Source organism: Nerophis ophidion, linkage group LG01, assembly GCF_033978795.1.
Source record: "Nerophis ophidion isolate RoL-2023_Sa linkage group LG01, RoL_Noph_v1.0, whole genome shotgun sequence".
NCBI classification, from domain to species: domain Eukaryota; kingdom Metazoa; phylum Chordata; class Actinopteri; order Syngnathiformes; family Syngnathidae; genus Nerophis; species Nerophis ophidion.
Genome location: NC_084611.1, coordinates 41704443 through 41721430, shown reverse-complemented (window position 1 = coordinate 41721430; position 16988 = coordinate 41704443). Strand labels below are relative to the sequence as shown.

The following is a 16988-nucleotide window of genomic DNA, read 5'->3' as shown; positions in this document are numbered from 1 at the left end:
TGAGTCATACCAAAGACTATAAAAATGGGAGCCATTACCTCCCTGTTTGGCACTCAGCATCAAGGGTTGGAATTGGGGGTTATATCAACAAAATGATTCCTGAGCGCGGCCACTGCTGCTGCTCACTGCTCCCCTCACCTCCCATGGGGTGGAACAACGGGATGGGTCAAATGCAGAGGGTAATTTCACCACACCTAGCGCGTGTGTGACTATCAGTGGTACTTTAACTTTACTGTATTTTAATGTTGGTCATTATGGTGGTAAGTGTTTTCTGAGGTGGTTAAGTTGATGTAGACCACATGGAAGTTTATTTAATGTAAATTAGAATCATCATGGTTACAGTACAGAACAATTAACTTCGTGATTTTTGATATTTAGGAAATAATGCTTCTCTGGGACCGCTAGCGTATTTGCTCTCCACTTACTCGTCCGAATCTTTCTTGCTCTCCTCGATGTAGGCGATGGACTCGGACCGCAGTCTGTTGGTGACCTCGTAAGTGCGCAGGGTGACCCCGAAGATGTCCTCGTGGTAGCGGTTCTCGTCCTGCGGAGACGAGGTTGGGAGTTGGGACACTCGTTTTTGTTTTTGTTTTTTTATGGACGGGAGAGATATTTGGTTGTGTCTCGCACCCGCAGCTTGCTGATGTAGAAGCCGGCATCCTCCAGGCTCATGTTGCCCTGCTGCTTGATGATTTGCTGCACCGTCTTCAGGACGTCGCCGGCCATAGTGACGTCTCCGCACACGTAGATGTGTCCTCCCTCCTCCCTCATGCACTGGTACACTCTCTCTGACAGCTGCTCACGTAGAACATCCTGCACGTATTTCTGAGCGGCAACCATTCAACATTAGAAGAAGAAGGAGAAAAAGAAGAAGAAGAAGAAGAAGAAAGAGGTCATTTGCAAAGCATAAAGAAGAACTAAAAGCACTTTAGCATCTACAAACCCTGTTTCCATGTGAGTTGGGAAATTGTGTTTGATGTAAATATAAACAGAATACAATGATTTGCAAATCCTTTTCACCCCATATTAAATTGAATGCACTACAAAGACAACATAATTGATGTTCAAACTCAAAAACTTTTTTTTTTTTTGCAAATAATAATTACTTAGAATTTCATGGCTGCAACATGTGCCAAAGTAGTTGGGAAAGGGCATGTTCACCACTGTGTTACATCACCTTTTCTTTTAACAACACTCAATAAACATTTGGGAACTGAGGAAACTAATTGTTGAAGCTTTGAAAGTGGAATTCTTTCCTATTCTTGATTTATGTAGAGCTTCAGTTGTTCAACAGTCCAGGGTCTCCTCTGTCGTATTTTACGCTTCATAATGCGCCTCACATTTTTGATGGGAGACAGATCTGGACTGCAAGCGGGCGGGGAAAGTACCTGCACTCTTATTTTACGATGCCATGCTGTTGTAACACGTGCTGAATGTGGCTTGGCATTGTCTTGCTGAAATAAGCAGGGGTGTCCATAAAAAAGACGGCGCTTGGATGGCAGCATATGTTGTTTCAAAACCTGTATGTACCTTTCAGCATTAATGGTGCCTTCACAGATGTGTAAGCTACCCATGCCTTGGGCACTGATGCACCCCCATACCATCACAGATGCTGGCTTTTGAAATTTGCGTCGATAACAGTCTTGATGGTTCGCTTCCCCTTTGGTCCGGATGACACCATGTCGAATATTTCCAAAAACAATTTAAAATGTGGACTCGTCAGACCACAGAACACTTTTTTATCAGTCCATCTTAGATGATCTCGGGCCCAGAGAAGCCGGCGGCATTTCTGGATGTTATTGATAAATGGCTTTCGCTTTGCATAGTAGAGCTTTAACGTGCACTTACATGTAGCATCCAACTGTAGTGACAGTGGTTTTCTGAAGTGTTTCTGAGCCCATGTGGTGATATCCTTTAGAGATTGATGTCGGTTTTTGATACAGTGCCATCTGAGTGATCGAAGGTCACGATCATTCAATGTTGGTTTCCGGCCATGCCGCTTACGTGGAGTTATTTCTCCAGATTATTTGAACCTTTTGATGATATTATGGACCGTAGATGTTGAAATCCCTAAATATTTTGCAATTGCTCTTTGAGAAACGTTGTTCTTAAACTGTTTGACTATTTGCTCACGCAGTTGTGGGCAAAGGGGTGTACCTCGCCCCATCCTTTCTTGTGAAAGACTGAGCATTTTTTGGGAAGCTGTTTTTATACCCAATCATGACACCCACTTGTTCCCAATTAGCCTGCACACCTGTGGGATGTTCCAAATAAGTGTTTAATGAGCATTCCTCAACTTTATCAGTATTTATTGCCACCAACTTCTTTGTCATGTGTTGCTGGCATCAAATTCTAAAGTTAATGATTTATCAAAAAAAAAAAAAAAAGTTTATCAGTTTGAATATCAAATATGTTGGCTTTGTAGCATATTCAACTGAATATGGGTTGAAAATGATTTGCAAATCATTGTATTCCGTTAATATTTACATCTAACACAATTTCCCAACTCATATGAAAACGGGGTAGGTAAAAAGGAGGAGGTTTGCTACCTTTGGTTTGCCAGGTTCTCTGGAATAGGCTGTGTAGAGCTCCTTAAACACCTCCTTGTTCTTCGCCTGGATGGTCTCCTCCTTGTAGATGTGGTCCATCTCGGACTGCCGGCAGCCAAACACCAGGATCATGGGCCACGACTCGATCCCTAGAGGAAACAGGTTAGTCGTTAAGTCACGCCATGTTAGCACCAGAGGGAGGACGACAAAATGTCAAGTCTGACACGGTAAAAACTAAACTCTAACCACTAGGCCTACTCAGTGGCCTAGTGGTTAGAGTTTAGTTCCGACTATTCCGACCAGGGGTGTCAAAGTCAAGGCCCGCGAATGAATTATCTATGGCCCCCGAGCCCCCCCTGTTTGCAATGAATAACTGCAAAATCAATAGTTTAAGAGTTTCATAACAGAAGAGCGCTGCTGTTTTTAGGAATCTGCTATAAGAACAATGTTTTTAAAGACCTACCTAGTCAAATATCTTCTACATGATTAAGAATAATGAGCTTTTTATTAGGAATAACTGCAAAAAACCACTAGTCTAAGATATTTCCTATGACGAGAGCGCTTTGCTGATTTTAAGATTTTGCCACCAAAACGCTTGTCAAATATCTTCTATATGACATGACAGAAAAGGCCTCTGCTATTTTAAATAAGTGCCTGGACCAGGAATGTCAAAGTCAAGGCCCACGGGCCAGATCCGGCCCGCAAATGAACGATCTACGGTCCCCGGGATTATATTTGATTAATATTAGAACCGGCCTGCAGGTGGAACGGGTTGTGCAAGGACCAGCCTCGAAGACAGCGAGTAGATGAGTAGTTGGCCCAGGTGGGCTTTGTTATCTAATCACCTGTCTCCTAAATTAGCAGCAGCCGGAAGGAGAAACGGGGATTGAGTTGGAGTGGGAGCGAGAGAGAGAGCGACACAGACGAAGAAAATACATTTTGCTGGAAAGCAAAGGGCTCTCAACATTGATGAAAATAAAACAGTGTTGTACCCTGAAATCTGGGCTCTCGTGGCTGTGTGGTGGTCCGAGGAACCCACTAGAGGACAACCTCTACATTCCGTAATACCATTTCTAAATTCAACATGTTACTACTTCAACATTTCTCGACCGAAAATTCCAACACCAACCGTTTCAACTCATTCAGACCATTCAAGGTTTTTTTTCCCAAAAAATTCCCGCTTTACCCGATATTCCCAATTTTTGGGGAAATTCAATGGGACATTCTTGAAAGGTCCACAATTCCCACATTTTTCATCTGATTCAAACTTTTCCAACTTCAAAATATTCAGCCTGTTTTGGAATGGTGTGCTCTCCTTCAACAATTGGTCATTTTGAAGTCAACTTCAGTATTGGAGCATTCCCAAGCAATTCTTTCAGGAATTGCTTCTTCCAGTTTTTCAATGTACTGTTAAGTTTGAGGGCAGCACGGTGGAACAGGGGGTGAGTGCATGTGCCTCACGATACAAAGGTCCTCAGTAGTCCTGAGTTCAATCCCGGGCTCAGGATCTTTCTGTGTGGAGTTCGCATGTCCTCCCCGTGACTGCGTGGGTTCCTTCGGGTACTCCGGCTTCCTCCAAAGACATGCACCAGTAGATAGGCCCCTCCCACCTCCAAACACATGCACCTGGGGATAGGTTGATTGGCAACATTAAATGGTCCCTAGTGTTTGAATGTGAGTGTGAATGTTGTCTGTCTATCTGTGTTGGCCCTGTGATGAGGTGGCGACTTGTCCAGGGTGGACCTCGCCTTCCGCCCGAATGCAGCTGAGATGGGCTCCAGCACCCCCCGCGACTCCGAAAGGGACAAGCATTAGAAAATGGATGAATGGATGGATGTGAGGCTGGGCGATATGGCATTTTTTAAATATCTCGATATTTTTAGGCCATGTCACGATACACCATATATATCTCCATATTTTGCCTTAGCCTTAAATGAACACTTGATGCATATAATCACAGCAGTATGATGATTCTATGTGTCTACATTAAAACATTCTTCTTCATACTGCATTAATATATGCTACTTTTAAACTTTCATGCAGAGAGGGAAATCACAACTAAGTCAATTGACTAATTTAGTATTTAATAAACCCAAACATTCATGTCATTTCCAAAACAGAAAGTGCAAGATTGTCAGAGACATTTTAAAACAAGCTATGAGTGTACTTTTCTGCATGATGTCACTAAGATGAAATATCAAAACAACACTAATTTAAAGTGTACTTTTTGTACAGAACACCACTACAATATTTTTAAACAAATAAAGTGCACTTTTGTGCATGATGTCACACAAGATATTTCAATAACTGTCAAATAAAGATGAGCTGCATAACAGGAAATCAAATCGCTATGTTTGTAGGTTAAGCGGACGTTATCAACTTATGTTGTTGACAATTTTTTTCATACGGTGTTGTCGAAATGGTGGCCTCGGCATTTTGTTAGCGTGGCACCGAATGGAGATGTTGACATGCGGAGTAATCACTCTTCATTCTCTAGCAGGTGACTTTTCAAATGATGTTACATATTAGCAGTAATGCTACTTTTTGTAGCAACGCTTTTGTCCCACACTTGACAAAATACCGTTTGTTTGTTCGACATCTTCCCGCTTGAAGCCAAACCACCGCCAGACGATAGACCCCCTGCTGTTTTTTCTTGGGAATTAATTCTTCCTTCATTTTTTACCAGATTGGCACCTTCTTTCTCTTGTATTACCACTCGCACGGCTCCGCTAGCATCAGAGCTAACGTTACCCGTGCCGCTACCTCTCTGCTCCGCGTATGAGGTGACAGTATGTGACGTATGTAAGAAGGTGCGCTTGCTGTCTGTGAGAAGGAGAGACAAGGAAGAGTGGGAGAGCCTTGTAGTGCAGGCCTGGGCAATAATTTTGACTCGGCGGTCACATTTAGAGAAAAAAATGTGTCTGGGGGCCGGTATATGTATTTTTAGGAACACTAATACAAAACCTAACAATAATGTCTGATTGAATGCTAAAAATTTTACTACAGACCGCCTTAAAAACACAATGGAATTAAAAAAAATTCTATAAAGGATAAAACACTGAATAGTGACAAAATATCAATGTCACACCCCTTTCGACCGACACATTTTAGAATCAAGTGAAACGCAATAAAAACGCAACAAACAGTGAAGTATGAACGCGAAGGGTACAAAATAAACCCACTGACAATCTGATACATCACTAAGCTTTAGAACTTTGTTGTGAAAATCTCCTTCGGCGTCTGTGGAAACGCTTCCCGCCCACACTGCTTGGTGCCTCGTCTGAGCTGCTGTGACTTACATTACCACAGTAACTACCGTATTTCCTTGAATTGTTGCCGGGTATATAGTATGCGCCTGCCTAGAATTACTGCCGGGTCAAACTCGTTTCACAAAATAATTAGCGCATGCTTAGCATTACCGCCGGCTCAGGATTAACGCCGGGTCAAACTCGTTTCGCAAAATATTATTTTTATTAGCGCGTGTACAGAATTTCCGCCGGGTCAAACTCGTTTCGCCAAATAATTAGCATATGCCTCAAATTTCCGCCGGGTCAAACTCGTCACGTCACGAGTGACACTTCACCTGTCATTATTTTCAAAATGGAGGAGGCTGATTTCAATCATTTGAAATTGCATAAAGGGAAGAAGATTAAGAGCTATTCAGTAAGATTTAAGGTCCAAGCTATTGAATATGCTAAAAAGAACAGTAAGCAGCTATGTTTTATTAATATACCGTAGCTGTGTGTGTCAAATATGAGTCATTAAATGACTCCCACCTCCTGGTGGTAGAGGGCGCTAGTGATCCTTCTTGCGACTACTCGGCTGCAGAAGAAGTGACAACAAGCAGCAAGAGTGAGCAGCGATCGTTTATTTTTTCCCCTCGCTTGCACTTTTAACATGGAGGATTACATATCTAAAATAAAACAGTTTTCTTAACTGGACTTTCAATCGAAGCAGGAGGTATAAAGGAAGATCTCCATAGAGACAGAGAGACTTTTAAAACTGAAGAAAAATAAGGAAGACTTTTATAAACAAGTTATCGATGCTTTTGATCAGAAGGAGCTGCACATGGACTTCATTCATAAGTAAAGGTAAGACCATAATAACGTTTTTTTTAATTAAATGTGCTTTTCATGATGGTATCCTTACATCACACTCAAATTCATAAGCGCAGGCCTAAATTTACCGCATGCCTTTGGTAAGCGCCAGAGTGAGAAGAGGTTTTAAAATAATTAGCGCAAGCTTGCCTTTACCGCATGCCTTTGGTAAGCGCCGGAGTGAGAAGAGGTTTTAAACTAATTAGCGCCCCAGCGGCAATTCAAGGAAATACGGTATATCCAGTACATGGATATATCGCCCAGCCCTAGATGGACGGATGTTAGTGTAGAGCTGAAAGTAAAAACCTGTTAATAAAGTGTCAACTCTAACCTTTGTGTTCGAGATCAAACAGCCTCTGCTGCCAGAAGCTCCTGAAGGGGGCGATGCCGGTTCCTGGGCCCACCAGGATGCAAGGAGCCTGGTGGTCTTTGGGCAGCTGGAAGTTTGGCGCCCTTTAAGAGAAAAAAAGCGCGTATGAGCGAAAACCTTCGCAAGTCAGTCAACAAACGTTCGGCGGCATCTACCCTCGGACAAAACATGGCACCATGTCGCCCTTCTCGATCCTGTTGAGCCAGGAGGAGCACACTCCGTGGTGAACGGGTCCCTCTCCATCTGAAAGGCAAGCACTTTAGCGTCTTCTCTGCTCTCCGCCTCCCACTCGCTTTGAGTGCGGCGATAAAGTGGGGGAAGGACGAGTGGCCCCTGCGCTCATTTTCCCGGGGCTAAGACCCTTCACCCAACCGTAATTCCCACATGAGCGCGACGGTGCCAGCGTGTGCGCACAAGTGCGCGACACGCATGTGAGCGTCCGGGCGGGTGCGTGACGTCTGCTCATGCTTGGCGACCGCTTGATGGGCGGAGAGAGCACGTGCTAATTGCAAAGGTTAGAAGAGGAGAGCGCCATCACCATCATTGTAGTCATCATCCAACTGAGACGTCCGTGCACCGCTTTTAACACCGAAATGGAAACCCCAAAAGCTAAAACATGCAGTCGCGGTCAAAACTTTTATATACCATAATGTCATGGCTGTCTTGAGTTTCCAACAACCCCTACATGTCAAAACGCGGACTGTGGTGGGGTTTGTTTTCCCGGAATGCAAAGGAAGGTGATGGGACATGGCGTGAAGGTACAAACCCAGTTTCCATATGAGTTGGTAAATTGTGTTAGATGTAAATATAAATGGAATACAATGATTTGCAAAACCTTTTCAACCCATATTCAGTTGAATATGCTACAAAGACAAGATATTTGATGTTTAAACTCATGAACTTTATTTTTTTTTTTGCAAATAATAATTAACTTAGAATTTCATGGCTGCTACATGTGCCAAAGTAGTTGGGAAAGGGCATGTTCACCACTGTGTTACATCACCTTTTCTTTGAACAACACTCAAACGTTTGGGAACTGAGGAAATTAATTGTTGAAGCTTTGAAAGTGGAATTATTTCCCATTTTTGTTTTATGTAGAGTTTCAGTCCTATTTTAGGCTTCATAATGCGCCACACATTTTCGATGGGAGACACTTCTGGACTACAGGCGGGCCAGGAAAGTACCCGCACTCGTTTTTTACAAAGCCACGCTGTTGTAACACGTGCTGAATGTGGCTTGGCATTGTCTTGCTAAATACATGATTTTAATCTTAACTCAAAAGCTACAAACGGAAAGCTCTCGCAGTGGAAGCACAAAACTTAACGCAGGGAACAAAACTAATATTTAAACGTAAACTATGAACATAAAACAAACAATTACTGTGACATGAGCAAAGCAGCATGAACAATGAACATCAGTACAAACGATGGCATGGACGGAGCAAAAACAAGAGTGATGACACCAGAACGAACAACAGAAAATGACAGGCTTAAATAGTGACATGATTAACAACAGGTGCGTAAGTTCAAACAAATGAGGCAGGTGAAACTCTTGGTTGTCACGGAAACTAAAACAAACCAGGGTGCACAAAAACAGGAACTGCTTGAGTCAAAACAAAACAAAACATAACTAAACAGAATCCAGACCACAGAACATGACACTACAACTCAATTTTTTTTGTGATAGAGTGATTGGAGCACATTCTTGTTCAGTGTTCCCCTTAGAACAGACCTGGGCAAATTAAAGCCCGGAGGCCACATGCGGTCCGTTTAGCTTTTCATTCTGGCCCGCCGGGCATTCTCAAATATTTTTTTTTTTAAATCTTTAAGATGGAAAGTGTAGCTGCTATTATGTTGTGCAGTCATGTTTTCTAAGTCTTGAACTATACAAATTATTTCAATGGTTGGAATATGTGCTTATGGATGATATACCAGTTACTGTGGTAATCTAATTAGTTACTATGGTCATCTAATTAGTTACAATGGTCATCTAATTAGTTACTATGGTCATCTACGTCACAGCAGCTAAGACGAGGCACCAAGCAGTGTGGGCGGGAAGCGTTTCCACAGACGTGGAAGGAGATTTTTACAACAAAGTTCTAAAGCTTAATGATGTATCTGATATATCAGATTGTAGGTGGGTTTATTTTTGGTACCCTTCGGCGTTCATATTCCACCGTTTGTTGCGTTTTTGTTGCGTTTCACTTGATTCTAAAATGTGTCTATCGAAAGGGGGTGTGACATTGATATTTTGTCAAAATTCAATGTAAAATTCCATTACGTTTTCAAGGCGGTTTATCGTAACGTTTTTAGCATTTATTCAGGACATTATGGTGAGGTTTTGTATTAGTGTTCCTAAAAATAAATATACCGGCCCTGAGACACATCTTTTTTCTCTAAATGTGGCCCCCGAGTCAAAATAATTGCCCAGGCCTGCCCTAGAATATTTGTTAGTTCAGGTGGTGTTTCTCCAGGGGGACAGGCGGTCCGTGGAATAGACCGTAAAGTAAAAACCAAACTTAGATACTAAGTATGTCATTATTTTGACTTAGTAATTATTGACTTACTAAGGCAAAATAATGACTAAGTCAAATTAATGACTTACTGTAAATAAGCGTTTGCAGCAAGCGTTTGAAAAGAAGATTTAAAACTGTTAACAGCCAATCACTGCTGATTGGCTTTTACCGCTCTGAATACGGACTGCTGATTGGCTGTTACCGCTCTGCGTGTAATCAATCAGATTGTTGTGTGGGTGGGACAATGCTGGGTGCTGCAGAGACGTACTGACAGAGGCAGTACTAAGCGTAGCAGCTTGTTAGGACTTTAGTTTAGCACCAAATGATAATATAAATACATTTAATAAAGTCAAGTACAAATAAGGCAACAAAAGAAGTATCCTACACTTCTCTTTTGTAAAGTAAATCTGAACAGCCGATATGGGCATCTACAAGAATTATATGATTATCCTGAGAAGCTGGACAGGACAAAAAAAATTGCCGTTGGCTTTTTGTTGTTAAGGCAGCCGCTTTAACAACAATGCGCCACGGGAAACCCTGCTTGTTGGTCACAAAATACATTCATGAAGTTTGGTTCTTTTATGAATTTATTATGATTTTACAGAAAATGTGAGCATGGTGCTGGGTCAAAAGCAAGGTTAATATTTGCTTCCATTTCCCTTGGCAAGTTTCATTGCAATAAGGCGCTTTTGGTAGCCATCCACAAGCTTCTGCTTGAATTTTTGTCCACTCCTCTTGACAAAATTGGTGCAGTTCAGCTAAATGTGTTGCTTTTCTGACACGGACTTGTTTCTTCAGCATTGTCCACACGTTTTAAGTCAGGACTTTGGGAAGGCCATTCTAAAACCTTCATTCTTGCCTGATTCAGCCATTCCTTTACCATTATTATTGTATTGTGGCCAAACAGCTCAATTTTTGTTTCATTGGACATCACAAAGACAAAGATAAGACCTTCTGGAGGAAAGTTCTGTGGTCGGATGAAACAAAAATGGAGCTGTTTGGCCACAATACCCAGCAAAGTGTTTGGAAGAGAAAAGGTGAGGCCTTTAATCCCAGGATCACCATACCTACCGTCAAGCATGGTGGTGGTAGCATTATGCACTGGGCCTGTTTTGCTGCCAATGGAACTGCTGCTTTAAATGGGACAATGAAAAAGGAGGATTACCTCCAAATTCTTCAGGACAACCTAAAATCATCAGCCCTAAGGTTGGGTCTTGGGCGCAGTTGGCTGTTCCAACAGGACAATGACCCCAAACACACATCAAAAGTGGTAAAGGAATAGCTAAATGAGGGTAGAATTAAGGTTTTAGAATGGCCTTCCCAAAGTCCGGACTTAAAGGCCTACTGAAACCCACTACTACCGACCACGCAGTCCGATAGTTTATATATCAATGATGAAATATTAACATTGCAACACATGCCAATACAGCCAGTTTAGTTTACTAAATTACAATTTGAAATTTCCCGCGGAGTTTCTTGTTGAAAACTTTACGGAATGATGACGCGTGCGCATGACGTCATGGACTGTCAGGAAATATTAGCTTAGGGCTAAAAGTTGTCTCTTTTAATCGCGCAATTACACAGTATTCTGGACATCTGTGTTGCTGAATCTTTTGCAGTTTGTTCAATTAATAATGGAGAAGTCAAAGTAGAAAGATGGAGTTGGGAAGCTTTAGCCTTTAGCCACACAAACACACGGTAATTCCTTATTTAAAATTCCCGGAGGAGAAACTTTACTATGGATCAGAGCGGTCAAGCGAACATGGTTCCCGACCACTTGTCAACCGGCAGGTTTCAGTGAGAAAATTGTGTTAAAAAGTCGCCTCTTACCGGAGAACTGTGGAGTTTGTGCCGTCCTTGTATCTGCCGTGACTTCCCTCAGACACTGGCCTCAAGACACCCGTGGACACACCCCTCCGACTATCAAGTACTATCTAATCTCACTAAAACACTAGCAACGCAATAGAAAGATAAGGAATTTCCCAGAATTATCCTAGTAAATGTGTCTAAAAATATCTGAATCCGTCCCAATGCAATCGCCTTTTTTTTTTTTACTTTATTTTATTTTTTTCTAGTCCTTCGCTATCAATATCATCATCCACGAATCTTTCATCCTCGCTCAAATTAATGGGGAAATTGTCGTTTTCTCGGTCCGAATAGCTCTTGCTGATGGAGGCTCCCATTATAAACAATGTGAGGACGTGAGGAGCCCTCACCCTTGTGACGTCATCATCTGCGACTTCCGGTAAAGACAAGGCTTTTTTATCAGCACCAAAAGTTGCGAAATATATCGTCGATGTTCTCTACTAAATCCTTTCAGCAAAAATATGGAAATATTGTGAAATGATCAAGAATGACACATAAAATGGACCTGCTATCTCCGTTTAAATAAGAACATCTCATTTCAGTAGGCCTTTAAATGTGTGGACAATGCTGAAGAAACAAGTCCATGTCAGAAAAGCAACACATTTAGCTGAACTGCACCAATTTTGTCAAGAGGAGTGGTCAAAAATTCAAGCAGAAGCTTGTGGATGGCTACCAAAAGCGCCTTATTGCAGTGAAACTTGCCAAGGAACATGTAAGCAAACATTAACATTGCTGTATGTATACTTTTGACCCAGCACATTTGCTCACATTTTCAGTAGAGCCATAATAAATTCATAAAAGGAGCAAACTTCATGAATGCTTTTGTGAGCAACAAGTATGTGCTCCAATCACTCTATCATAAAAAAATAAGAGTTGTAGAAATGATTAGAAACTCAAGACAGCCATGACATTATGTTCTTTACAAGTGGATGTAAACTTTTGATCGCGACTGTAAGTCGGCCGACTTCTGAGAATCAGAGCGAGCGGCGTGAAAGTGGAGAGTGGTGTGAATTATATTCCTTAGCCTAGGACAGTGGTTCTCAAATGGGGGTACGCGTACCCCTGGGGGTACTTGAAGGTATGCCAAGGGGTACGTAAGATGTTTTTAAAATATTCTAAAAATAGCAACAATTCAAAAATCATTTATAAATATATTTATTGAATAATACTTCAACAAAATATGAATGTAAGTCCATAAACTGTGAAAAGAAATGCAACAATGCAATATTCAGTGTTGACAGCTATATGTTTTGTGGACATATTCCATAAATATTGATGTTAAAGATTTCCTTTTTTGTGAAGAAATGTTTAGAATGAAGTTCATGAATCCAGATGGATCTCTATTACAATCCCCAAAGAGGGCACTTTAAGTTGACGATTACGTCTATGTGTAGAAATATTTATTCATAATTGAATCACTTGTTTATTTTTCAACAAGTTTTAGTTATTTTCATATCTTTTTTTCCAAATAGTTCAAGAAAGACCACTACAAATGAGCAACATTTTGCACTTTTATACAATTTAAAAAATCAGAAACTGATGACATAGTGCTGTATTGCTTTGCTCTGATTAGGGGCTACTTGAATTAAAAAAATGTTCACAGGGGGTACATAACTGAAAAAAGGTTGAGAACCACTGGCTTAGGACATAAAATATAAAAATCAAAAATAAAATGAACAGTGAAAATCATTGCTGTTCTTACTTGTATGCATTTATTAGTATTACCGTATTTCCTTGAATTTCCGCCGGGTATATAGTATGCACCTGCCTAGAATTACTGCCGGGTCAAACTCGTTTCGCAAAATAATTAGCGCAAGTTTAGCATTACCGCCGGCTCAGGATTAACACCGGGTCAAACTCGTTTTGCAAAATATTTTAATTAGCGCATGTCTAGAATTTCCGTCGGGTTAAACTCGTTTCGCCAAATAATTAGCATGAGTGACACTTCACCTGTCATCATTTTCAAAATGGAGGAGGCTGATTTCAATAATTTGAAATCGGATAAAGGGAAGAAGATTAAGAGCTATTCAGTAGAATTTAAGGTCTAAGCTATTGAATATGCTAAAAAGAACAGTAATGTTTTATTAATATACCGTAGCTGTGTGTGTCAAATATAAGTCATTAAATGACTCCCGCCTCCTGGTGGTAGAGGGCGCTAGTGATTCTTCTTGCAACTACTCGGCTGCAGAAGAAGTGACAACAAGCAGCAAGAGTGAGCAGCGATCGTTTATTTTTTCCTCTCGCTTGCACTTTTAACATGGAGGATTACATATCTAAAATAAAACAGTTTTCTAAACTGGACTTTCAATCGAAGCAGGAGATAATAAAGGAAAATCTCCATCGAGACAGAGAGACTTTTAAAACTGAAGAAAGATAAGGAAGACTTCTATAGACAAGTTATCGATGCTTTTGATTAGAAGGAGCTGTGCATGGACTTCATTTATAAGTAAAGGTAAGACCATAATAACGTTTTTTTTTATTAAATGTGCTTTTCATGATGGTATCCTTACATCACACTCAAAATTATAAGCACATGCTTGCCTTTACCGCATACCTTTGGTAAGCGCCCGAGTGAGAAGATGTTTTAAATTAATTAGCGCCCCGGTGGCAATTCAAGGAAATACTGTATTTAATTTTGCACATGATTTATAATTTATTATTTTATTTCAACTGCACCTTAACAGTGTAGCCAGCTGTATTTTTGTCATGCTCTCATTCCAACCCAATCCAATCCACTTTATTCATATAGCTCATTTAAAAAAATACAATAGAAGTTTCACAAAGTGCTGCACAGAAGTTGAGACGTACATGCTAGGAGAGTTAGCAATATCAAACATTTAACTATGAAATACTAAATACATCAGAGAAACTGCGATAAGGTGGCACCTTGTCCAGGGTGTACCCCGCCTTCCGCCCGAATGCAGCTGAGAACCCCAAAAGGGGCAAGCGGTAGAAAATGGATGGTTGGATGGACATCAAAGAAAATAAAATAGACTAAAATCACACTACTCTCATGCTGGTTTATAAGCCAAAGAGTAAAAATGTGTTTTAAGACATGATTTAAAAGTCATTAAGGAGGGAGCCGTCTGAATAGCAAGCAGGATGTTGTTCCAAAGTTTTGGAGCCACAGCAGAAAATGCACGATCACCTCTGGATTTTAAACAGGTTTTTACTGATAAACTTTGACTTGATAAATGCCATGCGGCTATAGGTCATTCATTTGCTAAAAACTTTCAGTCCTGTTACTCAATTGCTCTGTTCATGAGCACCACAGAAAGATCAAATCAAGTTGCTAAGGTGGACCAATACCCATTTTGAGGAGTTCAATACCTGTATCCTCGGATCTGGAGTTGAAAAAATGCTTTTTGAGAGATGTCATATCTCGGCTCAGACGCTGCAGGATGTATGTGTGAAGGAAGGTAAAGATGTAGCAAGTTAAGCCATTTAGGGTTTTTGACTTATCGCCTAGTTTTATTTTTCTCCTTTCTTCTCTCAGCCAGCAGAGGCTTTTCACAGACGGTGAGTCACTTCTTGACTTTCCGGCCTCGAAACAGGACGGCAACAATAAAATGACTTCTTAGCTGCACGCTATTGATCGAGTCTCATCTTTTCTGCCCGGCTTGCAGGGACTCGGGGCCGCGGCTCGATTGGTACCGGGCCGCAGAAGAATTTTGTATAATTTTTTATTTTAATTTTTTTATTAAATCAACATAAACAACACAAGATACACTTACAATTAGTGCACCAACACAAAAAACTTCTTGGCTCCTCCGACCGGCCGGCCCCGAACGTGGGATGCTTCCACCGTGGAGGAGGGGGGAAAAAAACGTGGTTTCCCTCAGAGACACTGGCGGTCACCACACCCGTGGCCACACCCCTCCGACTTTCAGGTACGACCATATAATCTCACTAAAACACTAGTAACACAATAAGCAGATAAGGGATTTCCCAGAATTATCCTAGTAAATGTGTCTAATAACATCTGAATTGCTCCCACTGACCTCGACTTATTTTTTTTTCTTCTAGTCCTTCACTCTCACTTTCCTCAACCACGAATCTTTCATCCTTGCTCAAATTAATGGGGAAATCGTTGCTGCTGGTGGCCTTGATTGTAAACAATGTGAGGATGTGAGGAGCTCCACAACCTGTGACGTCACGCGCACATCGTCTGCTACTTCCGGTACAGGCAAGGCTTTTTTATTAGCGACCAAAAGTTGCGAACTTTATCGTCGATGTTATATACTAAATCCTTTCAGCAAAAATATGGCATAATCGCGAAATGATCAAGTATGACACATAGAATGGACCAGCTATCCCCGTTTAAATAAGAAAATCTAATTACAGTAGGCCTTCAAATTGTAGCAGTGGAAATGATCATGAATATACAAGACACTGACCTTTGGCCCGGTAGGAGACCACGGCCACAGTGAGGTGAATCTCCCCTGGGTGTACGTCCGGCGAGGAGCTGATGGAGTAGTAGCGAGGCTGCAGCAGAGGCAGCTGGGTGAGCAGCAAGGTGGAGGGCAGCTGGATGGACGGGAACTCTTCCAGTACCTCCACCAGCGTGGGAGTGTTGAACCACTTCCACTCCTCGTACTCCTGAAGGCCCTGGAGGACGGAAGACAATGCACTGTTATATGCTCCTCTATCAAAACAACATCGAGTCATACCTGCACCCTACAGTGTGTTTATGAAAAAGATCTATTAGCTCCCTCACTTGTTTGCTACAATACAAAAAAAATGCAGGCTTCACTACACATCTTAAAATGGCATTGGGAGCTCTGACAAATATCTGTCAGTGGGCTGAAATCCCAAAAAGAGGACACATACTGTATATGCGTGCCAAGGCTGGGACTAGGTGAAAATGTGCCAATTATCCTCAAACTTGCTTTATAAATAATATATTTATTTGAATAAAGCATATTTTCTCCTCTGAGAAAAAAGAAGAAGAGAAGCCGGCGGCGTTTCTGGATGTTGTTGATGAATGGCTTTCGCTTTGCATAATAGAGCTTTAACTTGCACTTACAGATGTAGCGACAAACTGTATTTAGTGACAGTGGTTTTCTGAAGTGTTCCTGAGCCCATGTGGTGATATCCTTTAGAGATTGATGTCGGTTTTTGATACAGTGCCGTCCGAGGGATCGAAGGTCACGGTCATTCAATGTTGATTTCTCCAGATTCTCTGAACCTTTTGATGATATTATGGGCTGAATATGTTGAAATCCCTAAATTTCTTGCAATTGCACTTTAAAAAACGTTGTTCTTAAACTGTTTGACTATTTGCTCATGCAGTTGTGGACAAAGGGGTGTACCTCACCCCATCCTTTCTTGAGAAAGACTGAGCATTTTTTGGGAAGCTGTTTTTATACCCAATCGTGGCACCCACCTGTTCCCAATTAGCCTGCACACCTGTGGGATGTTCCAAATAAGTGTTTGATGAGCATTCCTCGACTTTATCAGTATTTATTGCCAACTTTTTCTAAATTGCATTTCACCTTTAAGCCTTTTTTATTTCACTTTTGTTATGTTTTTTTTATTTTAATAGTATTTTTAGAATGTGCCGTGGGCCTTTAAAACAGTAGCTGTGGGCC

General features: G+C 41.3%; 1 protein-coding gene across 5 annotated transcripts in view; it reads right to left on the bottom strand.

The window, feature by feature from the left end:
* Positions 1 to 16988, bottom strand: part of nos1 (nitric oxide synthase 1 (neuronal)) — a 194548-nt gene that overhangs the window by 12373 nt on the left and 165187 nt on the right. For 4 of the 5 annotated variants that reach the window (XM_061903187.1, XM_061903196.1, XM_061903215.1 and 1 more), the window contains 6 exons: positions 15795 to 16005; positions 7172 to 7259; positions 6978 to 7099; positions 2550 to 2698; positions 631 to 825; positions 426 to 544 (listed from right to left, as the gene is read on the bottom strand). In XM_061903187.1, coding sequence (XP_061759171.1) covers positions 426 to 544; positions 631 to 825; positions 2550 to 2698; positions 6978 to 7099; positions 7172 to 7259; positions 15795 to 16005 — 884 coding nt within the window. Of the gene's footprint in view, positions 1 to 421; positions 545 to 630; positions 826 to 2549; positions 2699 to 6977; positions 7100 to 7171; positions 7260 to 15794; positions 16006 to 16988 lie in introns of those variants that run through there. The other variant, XM_061903206.1, reaches the window with a different exon arrangement.